Raw genomic sequence first — 13,607 nt, 5'->3', positions numbered from 1 at the left:
AGTGCTGATTCCCTTGCACCATGTATGTTTCTCATACAGGGATAGAGAGCGGCGGTGTCACCCTGCAGTATCCGGGCAGTGCCAGCGACATCCAGAGCTCCTCTCGGGTCGTGCTGCGATGCCACATAGATGGGCACCCTCGGTAAGTGTTGCCTGTAGGGCATTGGGTCACACAGGCGCCAGAGAATGGAGGGGTGAGGAACAGCTGCCCCTCTGGTTGGTTGGTGATTAGGGTGGTGCTGCCCATGGCAAGTAAGTGGCAGCAGCTAGACTGGCACAGTGATTAGTGACACACAACCTGCCCTTTTCTCTCCCACAGCCCAATCTGCCAGTGGTTCAGGGACGGGACGGCGCTGGTGGATGACGGGCAGGCCACATCGCTAAGCAACAAGGAGCGCACACTGACCCTGCACAGCGCGGGCCCCGACGACAGCGGCGAGTATTACTGCTGCGCCCACAATGCGGCCGGCTCCGTCTGCAGCAACCGCAACTTCACCCTGAGTATCATAGGTGAGAGAGTAGTGTGGCGCCCAAGCTGGTGCCACTCGCGGGCACTAAATGGGCATGGGGGGGCCCCGTGTCACTGCCACTCACGGGCACTCTGTTCCCTGCTAAATGGGTATGGGGGGGCCCCGCGTCACTGCCACTCACGGGCACTCTGTTCCCTGCTAAATGGGTATGGGGGGGCCCCGCGTCACCGCCACTCACGGGCACTCTGTTCCCTGCTAAATGGGTATGGGGGGGCCCCGCGTCACTGCCACTCACGGGCACTCTGTTCCCTGCTAAATGGGTATGGGGGGGCCCCGCGTCACCGCCACTCACGGGCACTCTGTTCCCTGCTAAATGGGCATGGGGGGGCCCCGTGTCACCGCCACTCACGGGCACTCTGTTCCCTGCTAAATGGGTATGGGGGGGCCCCGTGTCACCGCCACTCACGGGCACTCTGTTCCCTGCTAAATGGGTATGGGGGGGCCCCGTGTCACCGCCACTCACGGGCACTCTGTTCCCTGCTAAATGGGTATGGGGGGGCCCCGCGTCACCGCCACTCACGGGCACTCTGTTCCCTGCTAAATGGGTATGGGGGGGCCCCGTGTCACCGCCACTCACAGGCACTCTGTTCCCTGCTAAATGGGCATGGGGGGGCCCCGTGTCACCGCCACTCACGGGCACTCTGTTCCCTGCTAAATGGGCATGGGGGGGCCCCGTGTCATTGCCACTCATGGCCACTCTGTTCCCTGCTAAATGGGTATGGGGGGGGGCCCCGCGTCACCGCCACTCACGGGCACTCTGTTCCTTGCTAAATGGGTATGGGGGGGCCCCGTGTCACCGCCACTCACGGGCACTCTGTTCCCTGCTAAATGGGCATGGGGGGGGGCCCCGCGTCACTGTGGGTAACTGGCGCCCTTTCTCCCCAGATGAGAGCTTCCCGCAGGCCGCGGTGACCCCCGAGGATCAGGTGGTGAATAAGAACGAGGACGCCATGTTTCACTGCCAGTTCAGCGCCACGCCGGCCCCCACACAGGAATGGTTCTTTGAAGATCAGGTTCCTCTCAGTAACAAGAGTCGGTGGGTACCTGCCAGGGTTCTGCTTTGTCATTGGATGGGAACCCTCTGGGGTGGGGCTTATGTGGGCAGATTGTATCACTGCTGTGCATGTGGGCTAGCACTCTGTATGCTGCCTGCGTGGGTTCTGCCCCAGCTCCCTGGGATTGGCTCTTGTGGAAGCCAAGTGAAGTATTAGGCACGGACATACAGACAGTGGGGATCACAAACCCCACACACCGGGTACTAGGATTGGGGTGCAGGCTTTTGCTACCTGTTATTAAATCAGACATCTTCCAGTGCCCCCCTTTAGCTCTGTATGAACTGGCACTCACCCCAATACTTGGATATTGGTTCCTAATTGGTTCCCATTATCCCATCTCATCCCGCCCCTTCCTTTCAATAGAACCAACCAATCAGCACCTACACACTAACAGTCCCCATTATCCCATCTCATCCCGCCCCTTCCTTTCCATAGAACCAACCAATCAGCACCTACATACTAATAGTCCCCATTATCCCATCTCATCCCGCTCTCCCCTTTCCATAGAACCAACCAATCAGCACTGCGCCCCCATTATCCCATCTCATCCCGCTCTCCCCTTTCCATAGAACCAACCAATCAGCACTGCGCCCCCATTATCCCATCTCATCCCGCTCTCCCCTTTCCATAGAACCAACCAATCAGCACTGCGCCCCCATTATCCCATCTCATCCCGCTCTCCCCTTTCCATAGAACCAACCAATCAGCACTGCGCCCCCATTATCCCATCTCATCCCGCTCTCCCCTTTCCATAGAACCAACCAATCAGCACTGCGCCCCCATTATCCCATCTCATCCCGCTCTCCCCTTTCCATAGAACCAACCAATCAGCACTGCGCCCCCATTATCCCATCTCATCCGCTCTCCCCTTCCATAGAACCAACCAATCAGCACTGCGCCCCCATTATCCCATCTCATCCCGCTCTCCCCTTTCCATAGAACCAACCAATCAGCACTGCGCCCCCATTATCCCATCTCATCCCGCTCTCCCCTTTCCATAGAACCAACCAATCAGCACTGCCGCCCCCATTATCCCATCTCATCCCGCTCTCCCCTTTCCATAGAACCAACCAATCAGCACTGCGCCCCCCATTATCCCATCTCATCCCGCTCTCCCCTTTCCATAGAACCAACCAATCAGCACTGCGCCCCCATTATCCCATCTCATCCCGCTCTCCCCTTTCCATAGAACCAACCAATCAGCACTGCGCCCCCATTATCCCATCTCATTCCCGCTTCTCCCCTTTCCATAGAACCAACCAATCAGCACTGCGCCCCCATTATCCCATCTCATCCCGCTCTCCCCTTTCCATAGAACCAACCAATCAGCACTGCGCCCCCATTATCCCATCTCATCCCGCTCTCCCCTTTCCATAGAACCAACCAATCAGCACTGCGCCCCCATTATCCCATCTCATCCCGCTCTCCCCTTTCCACGCAGCGTGACTGTGTTCCAGAACGGTTCCCTGCTCATCAGCTCGGTGAGGCCACGTAGCAGTGGGGTGTATAGCTGTGTGGGCACAGGGCATCGTGGCAAGAAGGCTGTTCTCAAGGCCTCTCTGCGCCTGGCAGGTAAATTCCTCTTTAGCTTTGCCCCCTGTTGCTCTCTGGGCACTATACTGGGCACTGGGTCTCTGCCCTCCTGTCTATCTGAATTATCTCACTTTCTCTCCATTGTGCTCTGTCTCTGCTACTGTAGTGCCCCATACTCACCCCCCACCCCCAGGTGGTGCCTTGTATCCTACCCCTCTCTCTCCTGCCCCAGCCTGCCCTGTGTCCTGCCTCTTGCTCTCTCTCTCCTGCCCCAGCCTGCCCTGTGTCCTGCCTCTTTCTCTCTCTCTCCTGCCCCAGCCTGCCCTGTGTCCTGCCTCTTTCTCTCTCTCCTGCCCTGTGTGTCCTGCCTCTCTCTCTTCTGCCCCAGCCTGCCCTGTGTCCTGCCTCTTTCTCTCTCTCTCTCCTGCCCCAGCCTGTCCTGTGTCCTACCTCTTTCTCTCTCTCTCCTGCCCCAGCCTGCCCTGTGTCCTACCTCTTTCTCTCTCTCTCCTGCCCCAGCCTGCCCTGTGTCCTGCCTCTTTCTCTCTCTCCTGCCCTGTGTGTCCTGCCTCTCTCTCTTCTGCCCCAGCCTGCCCTGTGTCCTGCCTCTTTCTCTCTCTCTCTCCTGCCCCAGCCTGTCCTGTGTCCTACCTCTTTCTCTCTCTCTCCTGCCCCAGCCTGCCCTGTGTCCTACCTCTTTCTCTCTCTCTCCTGCCCCAGCCTGCCCTGTGTCCTGCCTCTTTCTCTCTCTCTCTCCTGCCCCAGCCTGCCCTGTGTCCTACCTCTTTCTCTCTCTCTCCTGCCCCAGCCTGCCCTGTGTCCTGCCTCTTTCTCTCTCTCTCTCCTGCCCCAGCCTGCCCTGTGTCCTACCTCTTTCTCTCTCTCTCCTGCCCCAGCCTGCCCTGTGTCCTGCCTCTTTCTCTCTCTCCTGCCCTGTGTGTCCTGCCTCTCTCTCTTCTGCCCCAGCCTGCCCTGTGTCCTGCCTCTTTCTCTCTCTCTCCTGCCCTGTGTCCTGCCTCTTTCTCTCTCTCTCCTGCCCTGTGTCCTGCCTCTTTCTCTCTCTCCTGCCCCAGCCTGCCCTGTGTCCTGCCTCTCTCTCTTCTGCCCCAGCCTGCCCTGTGTGTCCTACCCCTCTCTCTCTCTCTCTCTCCTGCCCTGTGTCCTGCCTCTCTCTCTCTCCTGCCCTGTGTCCTGCCTCTCTCTCTCTCCTGCCCTGTGTCCTGCCTCTCTCTCTCTCCTGCCCTGTGTCCTGCCTCTCTCTCTCCTGCCCTGTGTCCTGCCTCTCTCTCTCTCCTGCCCTGTGTCCTGCCTCTCTCTCTCCTGCCTCTCTCTCTCCTGCCCTGTGTACTGCCTCTCTCTCTCCTGCCCTGTGTACTGCCTCTCTCTCTCCTGCCCTGTGTACTGCCTCTCTCTCTCCTGCCCTGTGTACTGCCTCTCTCTCTCCTGCCCTGTGTTTCCTGCCTCTCTCTCCTGCCCTGTCTCCTACCCCCCTCTCTCTCCTGCCCTGTGTACTGCCTCTCTCTCTCCTGCCCTGTGTTTCCTGCCTCTCTCTCCTGCCCTGTCTCCTACCCCCCTCTCTCTCCTGCCCTGTGTACTGCCTCTCTCTCTCCTGCTCTGTGTGTCCTACCCCTCTCTCTCTCTCTCTCTCCTGCCCTGTGTTTCCTGCCTCTCCTGCCCTGTGTCCTACCCCCCTCTCTCTCTCCTGCCCTGTGTTTCCTGCCTCTCTCTCCTGCCCTGTCTCCTACCCCCCTCTCTCTCCTGCCCTGTGTACTGCCTCTCTCTCTCCTGCCCTGTGTTTCCTGCCTCTCTCTCCTGCCCTGTCTCCTACCCCCCTCTCTCTCCTGCCCTGTGTACTGCCTCTCTCTCTCCTGCTCTGTGTGTCCTACCCCTCTCTCTCTCTCTCTCTCTCCTGCCCTGTGTTTCCTGCCTCTCCTGCCCTGTGTCCTACCCCCCTCTCTCTCTCCTGCCCTGTGTTTCCTGCCTCTCTCCCTCCTGCCCCAGCCTCACTCTTCTAACGGTCTCTGCCCTTCTCACATCACTGATTTACCTGTGCTGTACCCCACTGCCCTGATTACTTTGCAGATATCGATGAAATGCGACCCCTCTCTCCACAAGTGTTAACTGCAGACACGTTTCAGCGCATTGCCTGCAACCGGCCGCAAGGCTTGCCCCCACCTACCGTCTGGTGGGAGAGAGATGGAAAGCCGGTCCCTGCTGAGGGCAGAGTTTATCAGGATGGCACCGAGTTGGTATTCAGACCCATTACTAAGGAGGATTCGGGCATTTACATTTGCCATGCTGCCAACAAGGCTGGGGAACGCAAACAGGAGCTGCAGATCACTGTGGCGAGTAAGTGCCCAATTGTCTGTGTGTGGGTGCCCCCCCTTGGGTCTTTCCTTGTGTAGGGGGGGGCAGTAATGAAATAGAGAAAGTACAGAGAAGAGCGACTAAGCTGATAAAGGGAATGGGCTCAGTTATGGGGAAAGGCTGGCCCAGTTGGGATTGGTTACACTGGGGAAGGGGCAGTTAAGGGGGGGTCACTATATATAAATATATAAGGGGGGGCAGTAATGAAATAGAGAAAGTACAGAGAAGAGCGACTAAGCTGATAAAGGGAATGGGCTCAGTTATGGGGAAAGGCTGGCCCAGTTGGGATTGGTTACACTGGGGGGGGGGGGGCAGTTAAGGGGGGGTCACTATATATAAATATATAAGGGGGGGCAGTAATGAAATAGAGAAAGTACAGGGAAGAGCGACTAAGCTGATAAAGGGAATGGGCTCAGTTATGGGGAAAGGCTGGCCCAGTTGGGATTGGTTACACTGGGGAAGGGGCAGTTAAGGGGGGGTCACTATATATAAATATATAAGGGGGGGGGCAGTAATGAAATAGAGAAAGTACAGGGAAGAGCGACTAAGCTGATAAAGGGAATGGGCTCAGTTATGGGGAAAGGCTGGCCCAGTTGGGATTGGTTACACTGGGGGGGGGGGGGGGCAGTTAAGGGGGGGGGGTCACTATATATAAATATATAAGGGGGGGGCAGTAATGAAATAGAGAAAGTACAGGGAAGAGCGACTAAGCTGATAAAGGGAATGGGCTCAGTTATGGGGAAAGGCTGGCCCAGTTGGGATTGGTTACACTGGGGGGGGGGGGCAGTTAAGGGGGGGTCACTATATATAAATATATAAGGGGGGGGCAGTAATGAAATAGAGAAAGTACAGGGAAGAGCGACTAAGCTGATAAAGGGAATGGGCTCAGTTATGGGGAAAGGCTGGCCCAGTTGGGATTGGTTACACTGGGGAAGGGGCAGTTAAGGGGGGGTCACTATATATAAGGGGGGGGGGCAGTATGCCTATTCACTGTGCCCTATTACTAAGCCTTACTGTTCCAATCACAGCGGTTCCTGAGTGGCTGGAGAGACCGACAGACAGTCTGATGGAAGAGGGAAAGCCTGGGTTTCTGCACTGTCTCAGCAGAGCGTCTCTGGAACCCAATGTGACTTGGTACCGTAACACCAACCCAATCGGCAAGGTCAGTAACGCTGCTGTGTGTATGTTTGGCCCTGCCCCATGTGCCAGCTCCGCCCACAAGCAGGTGGTGTGTAGAGTTGGCAGTGCCCGTCAGTGGTTGGTTCTATATCTCTGTATATAATGGGGCACATGTGACCCGCAGGACTCTCGCTTTGAGATCTTCCCCAATGGGACCCTAAAGATCCTGCACGTGGAGGTGTACGACGGCATTACGTACAGATGTGTGAGTGCCACCCCTGCTGGCGCCATCGATGCCCAGGCCCGAGTGACCGTACAGGGTAAGTACAGACTGAGTAAGCACTGTATAGGGTGCAGCGCCCCCTGCTGCCTCCCCTGCTAACAGCCGTTCCTCCTGCCGTGCAGAGAATCTGAAGTTCACGCCGGTCCCCCGGCCGCAGCAGTGCATGGAGCTGGATAAGGAGATAACGGTGCATTGTTCCGCCACGGGGCGCCAGAAGCCCCTTATACAGTGGACTAAAGGAGGTAAGTACCGCCCTGGCATCTGCCCATCCCCAGCCCATGAGTGGTGCCCCCGAGCCCCAAAAGCACATAAGTACGCACGTTAGTGCAAGCCCCTCCCCTGCTGTATGCAAGCGCAATGCATTATCTGCAACCCCGCAGGCTGCACAACTACTTTCTGCACCCCAGTCTCTGGATCCCCTGGCACCCCCCTATCTCTGGATCCCCTGGCACCCCCCAGTCTCTGGATCCCCTGGCACCCCCCAGTCTCTGGATCCCCTGGCACCCCCCAGTCTCTGGATCCCCTGGCACCCCCCAGTCTCTGGATCCCCTGGCACCCCCCAATCTCTGGATCCCCTGGCACCCCCCAATTTCTGGATCCCCTGGCACCCCCCAATCTCTTACCTTTTCTTCCTGTTTTGCCCCAGATGGCAGTGACCTCCCTGCACATGTGGAGTCTAAGGCGGGCCTCCTGCACTTTCAGCCCGTGACCCGGAGGGATGCTGGGAATTACACCTGTATTGCCTCTAACAGCCAGCAGGGGGAGATACGAGCAGCGGTGCAGCTGACTGTAGCAGGTCAGTCCCTGTAGCTATAAAGGGCAAGTAAATACACGTGTGTGTGTGTGTGTGTCTCTAACTCCTCCCTTTTCTCCCAGTTCTGATCAGCTTCAAGATAGAACCAGAGAACACGACTGTGTACCAGGGCCACACCGCGGTGCTGCACTGCCAGGCAGGGGGCGACCCTACCCCTCGCATCCAGTGGCAGAGCAGGGACGTCATGGTGGATGTCAAGCATTACCCACGGTACGGAGCTATGGCATTGTGCCCCTAATGTGCCAGGCAAATACAGTACCAGTCTGAACTTATGCCCACTCCTGGGGATCATCTGCTCCCCTTTGCGCATTCCCCAGGAACTGCCCCGCTCTGCCCTCCTCTCTCTCCCCGGGAACTGCCCCGCTGTGCCCTCCTCTCTTTCCCCGGGAACTGCCCCGCTGTGCCCTCCTCTCTTTCCCCGGGAACTGCCCAGCTCTGCCCTCCTCTCTCTCCCCGGGAACTGCCCCGCTCTGCCCTCCTCTCTCTCCCCGGGAACTGCCCCGCTCTGCCCTCCTCTCTTTCCCCGGGAACTGCCCAGCTCTGCCCTCCTCTCTCTCCCTGGAACTGCCCCGCTCTGCCCTCCTCTCTCTCCCGGGAACTGCCCCGCTCTGCCCTCCTCTGTCTCCCCGGGAACTGCCCCGCTCTGCCCTCCTCTCTCACCCCGGGAACTGCCCCGCTCTGCCCTCCTCTCTCACCCCGGGAACTGCCCCGCTCTGCCCTCCTCTCTCTTCCCGGGAACTGCCCCGCTCTGCCCTCCTCTCTCTCCCTGGGAATTGCCCCGCTCTGCCCTCCTCTCTCTCCCTGGGAACTGCCCCGCTCTGCCCTCCTCTCTCTTCCCGGGAACTGCCCCGCTCTGCCCTCCTCTCTCTTCCCGGGAACTGCCCCGCTCTGCCCTCCTCTCTCTCCCCGGGAACTGCCCCGCTCTGCCCTCCTCTCTCTTCCCGGGAACTGCCCCGCTCTGCCCTCCTCTCTCACCCCGGGAACTGCCCCGCTCTGCCCTCCTCTCTCTTCCCGGGAACTGCCCCGCTCTGCCCTCCTCTCTCTCCCTGGGAATTGCCCCGCTCTGCCCTCCTCTCTCTCCCTGGGAACTGCCCCGCTCTGCCCTCCTCTCTCTTCCCGGGAACTGCCCCGCTCTGCCCTCCTCTCTCTTCCCGGGAACTGCCCCGCTCTGCCCTCCTCTCTCTCCCCGGGAACTGCCCCGCTCTGCCCTCCTCTCTCTCCCCGGGAACTGCCCCGCTCTGCCCTCCTCTCTCTTCCCGGGAACTGCCCCGCTCTGCCCTCCTCTCTCACCCCGGGAACTTCCCCGCTCTGCCCTCCTCTCTCTCCCCGGGAACTGCCCCGCTCTGCCCTCCTCTCTTCCCGGGAACTGCCCCGCTCTGCCCTCCTCTCTCTCCCCGGGAACTGCCCCGCTCTGCTCTTCTCTCTCTCCCCGGGAACTGCCCCGCTCTGCCCTCCTCTCTCTCCCGGGAACTGCCCCGCTCTGCCCTCCTCTTGCCAATGTACCTCCCACAGGCTTCCCTACTGCCCTCCCTCTGCGTGCCCACCTGCCCTTTGCCACCCACTCTGTGCCTACCGACTGCAGTATTATTATTAACATTTATTTATAAAGCGCCAACATATTCCGCAGCGCAGTACAGTAAGTAACACAAGTCTCTCCCTCCCCAGGATACAGATTATGCCAAATGGCTCATTAGCCATCTACCGCGTGAGCAACGAGGATGCTGGGAAATACACGTGCATTGCGGGGAATGCCTGCGACATTAAGCACCGAGACACGTTCCTTTATGTTGTGGGTAAGGGGCGGAGCAATGTTGCGGGCAATGTACTTACCTTGGCATGGATCCGGATCCTGTGCCACCGGGGTGCCTGTAGTAATGTCAGTTGTATCTCCCTACAGACAAGCCACCAGGGGGCGCCAGCGAGACGGATTCCCCATACAAACTCATCCAGACCATTGTGCTCTCCGTGGTTGCCGCTGTCACTTACATCATCATCGTCTTGGGGCTCATGTTGTACTGCAAGAAGCGCAGGAAAGCTAGGAGGCGGGACAAGCCTGAGGGGGAGGAGCCAGAGATGGAGTGCCTAAACGGTGAGCTTCTTGTCACAGGCCACCAATTCTGTGCCAGCATTTTTGTATTGGCACCTAATGAGCAGATTAAGGGGCAGTGGGGGGCGGCACTATATTGGCACCTAATGAGCATATTAAGGGGCAGTGGGGGGCAGCACTATATTGGCACCTAATGAGCAGATTATAGGGCAGTGGGGGGCGGCACTATATTGGCACCTAATGAGCAGATTATGGGCAGGGGGGCACTATTGGCCTATGAGCAGATAAGGGCAGGGGGGCGGCACTATATTGGCACCTAATGAGCAGATTATGGGGCAGTGGGGGGCGGCACTATATTGGCACCTAATGAGCAGATTAAGGGGCAGTGGGGGGCGGCACTATATTGGCACCTAATGAGCAGATTAAGGGGCAGTGGGGGCGGCCTTTGGCCTTGGCATTAAGGCGGGGGTTATATTGGCACCTAATGAGCATATTAAGGGGCAGTGGGGGGGCGGCACTATATTGGCACCTAATGAGCAGATTATAGGGCAGTGGGGGGCGGCACTTTATTGGCACCTAATGAGCAGATTATGGGGCAGTGGGGGGCGGCACTATATTGGCACCTAATGAGCACATTATGGGGCAGTGGGGTGTGGCACTATATTGGCACCTAATGAGCATATTAAGGGGCAGTGGGGGGTGGTACTATATTGGCACCTAATGAGCATATTAAGGGGCAGTGGGGGGCGGCACAATATTGGCACCTAATGAGCAGATGGGGCAGTGGGAGGTGGTACTATATTGGCACCTAATGAGCAGATTATGGGGCAGTGGGGGGCGGCACTATATTGGCACCTAATGAGCAGATTATGGGGCAGTGGGGGGCGGCCCTATATTGGCACCTAATGAGCAGATTATGGGGCAGTGGGGGGCGGCACTATATTGGCACCTAATGAGCAGATTATGGGGCAGTGGGGGGCGGCACTATTTTGGCACCTAATGAGCAGATTAAGGGGCAGTGGGGGGCGGCACTATATTGGCACCTAATGAGAATATTAAGGGGCAGTGGGGGGCGGCACTATATTGGCACCTAATGAGCAGATGGGGCAGTGGGAGGTGGTACTATATTGGCACCTAATGAGCAGATTAAGGGGCAGTGGGGGGCGGTACTATATTGGCACCTAATGAGCAGATTATGGGGCAGTGGGGGGCGGCACTATATTGGCACCTAATGAGCAGATTATGGGGCAGTGGGGGGTGGTACTATATTGGCACCTAATGAGCATATTAAGGGGCAGTGGGGGGCGGCACTATATTGGCACCTAATGAGCAGATTATGGGGCAGTGGGGGGCGGCACTATATTGGCACCTAATGAGCAGATTATGGGGCAGTGCGGGGTGGTACTATATTGGCACCTAATGAGCAGATGGGGCAGTGGGGGGCGGCACTATATTGGCACCTAATGAGCAGATTATGGGGCAGTGGGGGGAGGCACTATATTGGCACCTAATGAGCAGCTTAAGGGCAGTGGGGGGTGGCACTATATTGGCACCTAATGAGCAGATTATGGGGCAGTGGAGGGCGGCACTATATTGGCACCTAATGAGCAGATTATGGGGCAGTGGGGGGTGGCACTATATTGGCACCTAATGAGCAGATTATGGGGCAGTGCGGGGAGGCACTATATTGGCACCTAATGAGCAGATTATGGGGCAGTGGGGGGGCGGCACTATATTGGCACCTAATGAGCAGATTAAGGGGCAGTGGGGGGCGGCACTATATTGGCACCTAATGAGCATATTAAGGGGCAGTGGGGGGCGGCACTATATTGGCACCTAATGAGCATATTAAGGGGCAGTGGGGGGCGGCACTATATTGGCACCTAATGAGCAGATTAAGGGGCAGTGGGGGGCGGCACTATATTGGCACCTAATGAGCAGATTATGGGGCAGTGGGGGGCGGCACTATATTGGCACCTAATGAGCAGATTAAGGGGCAGTGGGGGGTGGTACTATATTGGCACCTAATGAGCATATTAAGGGGCAGTGGGGGGCGGCACTATATTGGCACCTAATGAGCAGATTATAGGGCAGTGGGGGGCGGCACTATATTGGCACCTAATGAGCAGATTATGGGGCAGTGGGGGGGCGGCACTATATTGGCACCTAATGAGCAGATTATGGGGGGGTGGCACTATATTGGCACCTAATGAGCAGATGGGGCAGTGGGGGGCGGCACTATATTGGCACCTAATGAGCAGATTATGGGGCAGTGGGGGGAGGCACTATATTGGCACCTAATGAGCAGATTATGGGGCAGTGGGGGGCGGCACTATATTGGCACCTAATGAGCAGATTATGGGGCAGTGGGGGGCTGCGCTATATTGGCACCTAATGAGCAGATTAAGGGGCAGTGGGGGGCGGCACTATATTGGCACCTAATGAGCAGATTATGGGGCAGTGGGGGGCGGCACTATATTGGCACCTAATGAGCAGATTATGGGGCAGTGCGGGGTGGTACTATATTGGCACCTAATGAGCAGATGGGGCAGTGGGGGGCGGCACTATATTGGCACCTAATGAGCAGATTATGGGGCAGTGGGGGGAGGCACTATATTGGCACCTAATGAGCAGCTTAAGGGGCAGTGGGGGGCGGCACTATATTGGCACCTAATGAGCAGATTATGGGGCAGTGGAGGGCGGCACTATATTGGCACCTAATGAGCAGATTATGGGGCAGTGCGGGGAGGCACTATATTGGCACCTAATGAGCAGATTAAGGGGCATTGGGGGTGGCACTATATTGGCACCTAATGAGCAGATTATGGGGCAGTGGGGGGGCGGCACTATATTGGCACCTAATGAGCAGATTAAGGGGCAGTGGGGGGTGGCACTATATTGGCACCAAATGAGCAGATTAAGGGGCAGTGGGGGTTGGCACTATATTGGCACCCAATGAGCAGATTATGGGGCAGTGGGGGGTGGCACTATATTGGCATCTAATGAGCAGATTAAGGGGCAGTGGGGGGCGGCACTATATTTGCACCTAATGAGCAGATTATGGGGCAGTGGGGGGAGGCACTATATTGGCACCTAATGAGCAGATTATGGGGCAGTGGGGGGCGGCACTATATTGGCACCTAATGAGCAGATTATGGGGCAGTGGGGGGTGGTACTATATTGGCACCTAATGAGCAGATTATGGGGCAGTGGGGGGGCGGCACTATATTGGCACCTAATGAGCAGATTATGGGGCAGTGGGGGGCGGCACTATATTGGCACCTAATGAGCAGATTATGGGGCAGTGGGGGGCGGCACTATATTGGCACCTAATGAGCAGATTATGGGGCAGTGGGGGGTGGTACTATATTGGCACCTAATGAGCAGATGGGGCAGTGGGGGGCGGCACTATATTGGCACCTAATGAGCAGATTATGGGGCAGTGGGGGGAGGCACTATATTGGCACCTAATGAGCAGATTAAGGGGCATTGGGGGTGGCACTATATTGGCACCTAATGAGCAGATTATGGGGCAGTGGGGGGGCGGCACTATATTGGCACCTAATGAGCAGATTATGGGGCAGTGGAGGGCGGCACTATATTGGCACCTAATGAGCAGATTAAGGGGCAGTGGGGGGTGGCACTATATTGGCACCTAATGAGCAGATTAAGGGGCAGTGGGGGGCGGCACTATATTGGCACCCAATGAGCAGATTATGGGGCAGTGGGGGGGTGGCACTATATTGGCACCTAATGAGCAGATTATGGGGCAGTGGGGGGCGGCACTATATTGGCACCTAATGAGCAGATTAAGGGGCAGTGGGGGGTGGCACTATATTGGCATCTAATGAGCAGATTA

The 13,607-nt window shown here is 57.4% G+C and overlaps 1 protein-coding gene across 2 annotated transcripts in view; it reads left to right on the top strand.

The window, feature by feature from the left end:
* Positions 1-13,607, top strand: part of ptk7 (protein tyrosine kinase 7 (inactive)) — a 41,890-nt gene that overhangs the window by 17,860 nt on the left and 10,423 nt on the right. For both annotated transcript variants that reach the window (XM_031902710.1, XM_031902711.1), the window contains exons 3-14: positions 40-142; positions 320-510; positions 1,416-1,566; positions 3,027-3,157; positions 5,201-5,467; positions 6,514-6,647; positions 6,789-6,924; positions 7,010-7,129; positions 7,534-7,683; positions 7,764-7,911; positions 9,367-9,494; positions 9,599-9,790. In XM_031902710.1, the coding sequence (XP_031758570.1) occupies positions 40-142; positions 320-510; positions 1,416-1,566; positions 3,027-3,157; positions 5,201-5,467; positions 6,514-6,647; positions 6,789-6,924; positions 7,010-7,129; positions 7,534-7,683; positions 7,764-7,911; positions 9,367-9,494; positions 9,599-9,790 (1,851 nt within the window). The remainder of the gene's footprint in view (positions 1-39; positions 143-319; positions 511-1,415; positions 1,567-3,026; positions 3,158-5,200; positions 5,468-6,513; positions 6,648-6,788; positions 6,925-7,009; positions 7,130-7,533; positions 7,684-7,763; positions 7,912-9,366; positions 9,495-9,598; positions 9,791-13,607) is intronic.

This window comes from Xenopus tropicalis, chromosome 5 (assembly GCF_000004195.4).
Source record: "Xenopus tropicalis strain Nigerian chromosome 5, UCB_Xtro_10.0, whole genome shotgun sequence".
NCBI classification, from domain to species: Eukaryota; Metazoa; Chordata; class Amphibia; order Anura; family Pipidae; genus Xenopus; species Xenopus tropicalis.
Note: the sequence above shows the minus strand (reverse complement) of the source record. Positions and strands in the feature narration are given on the sequence as shown.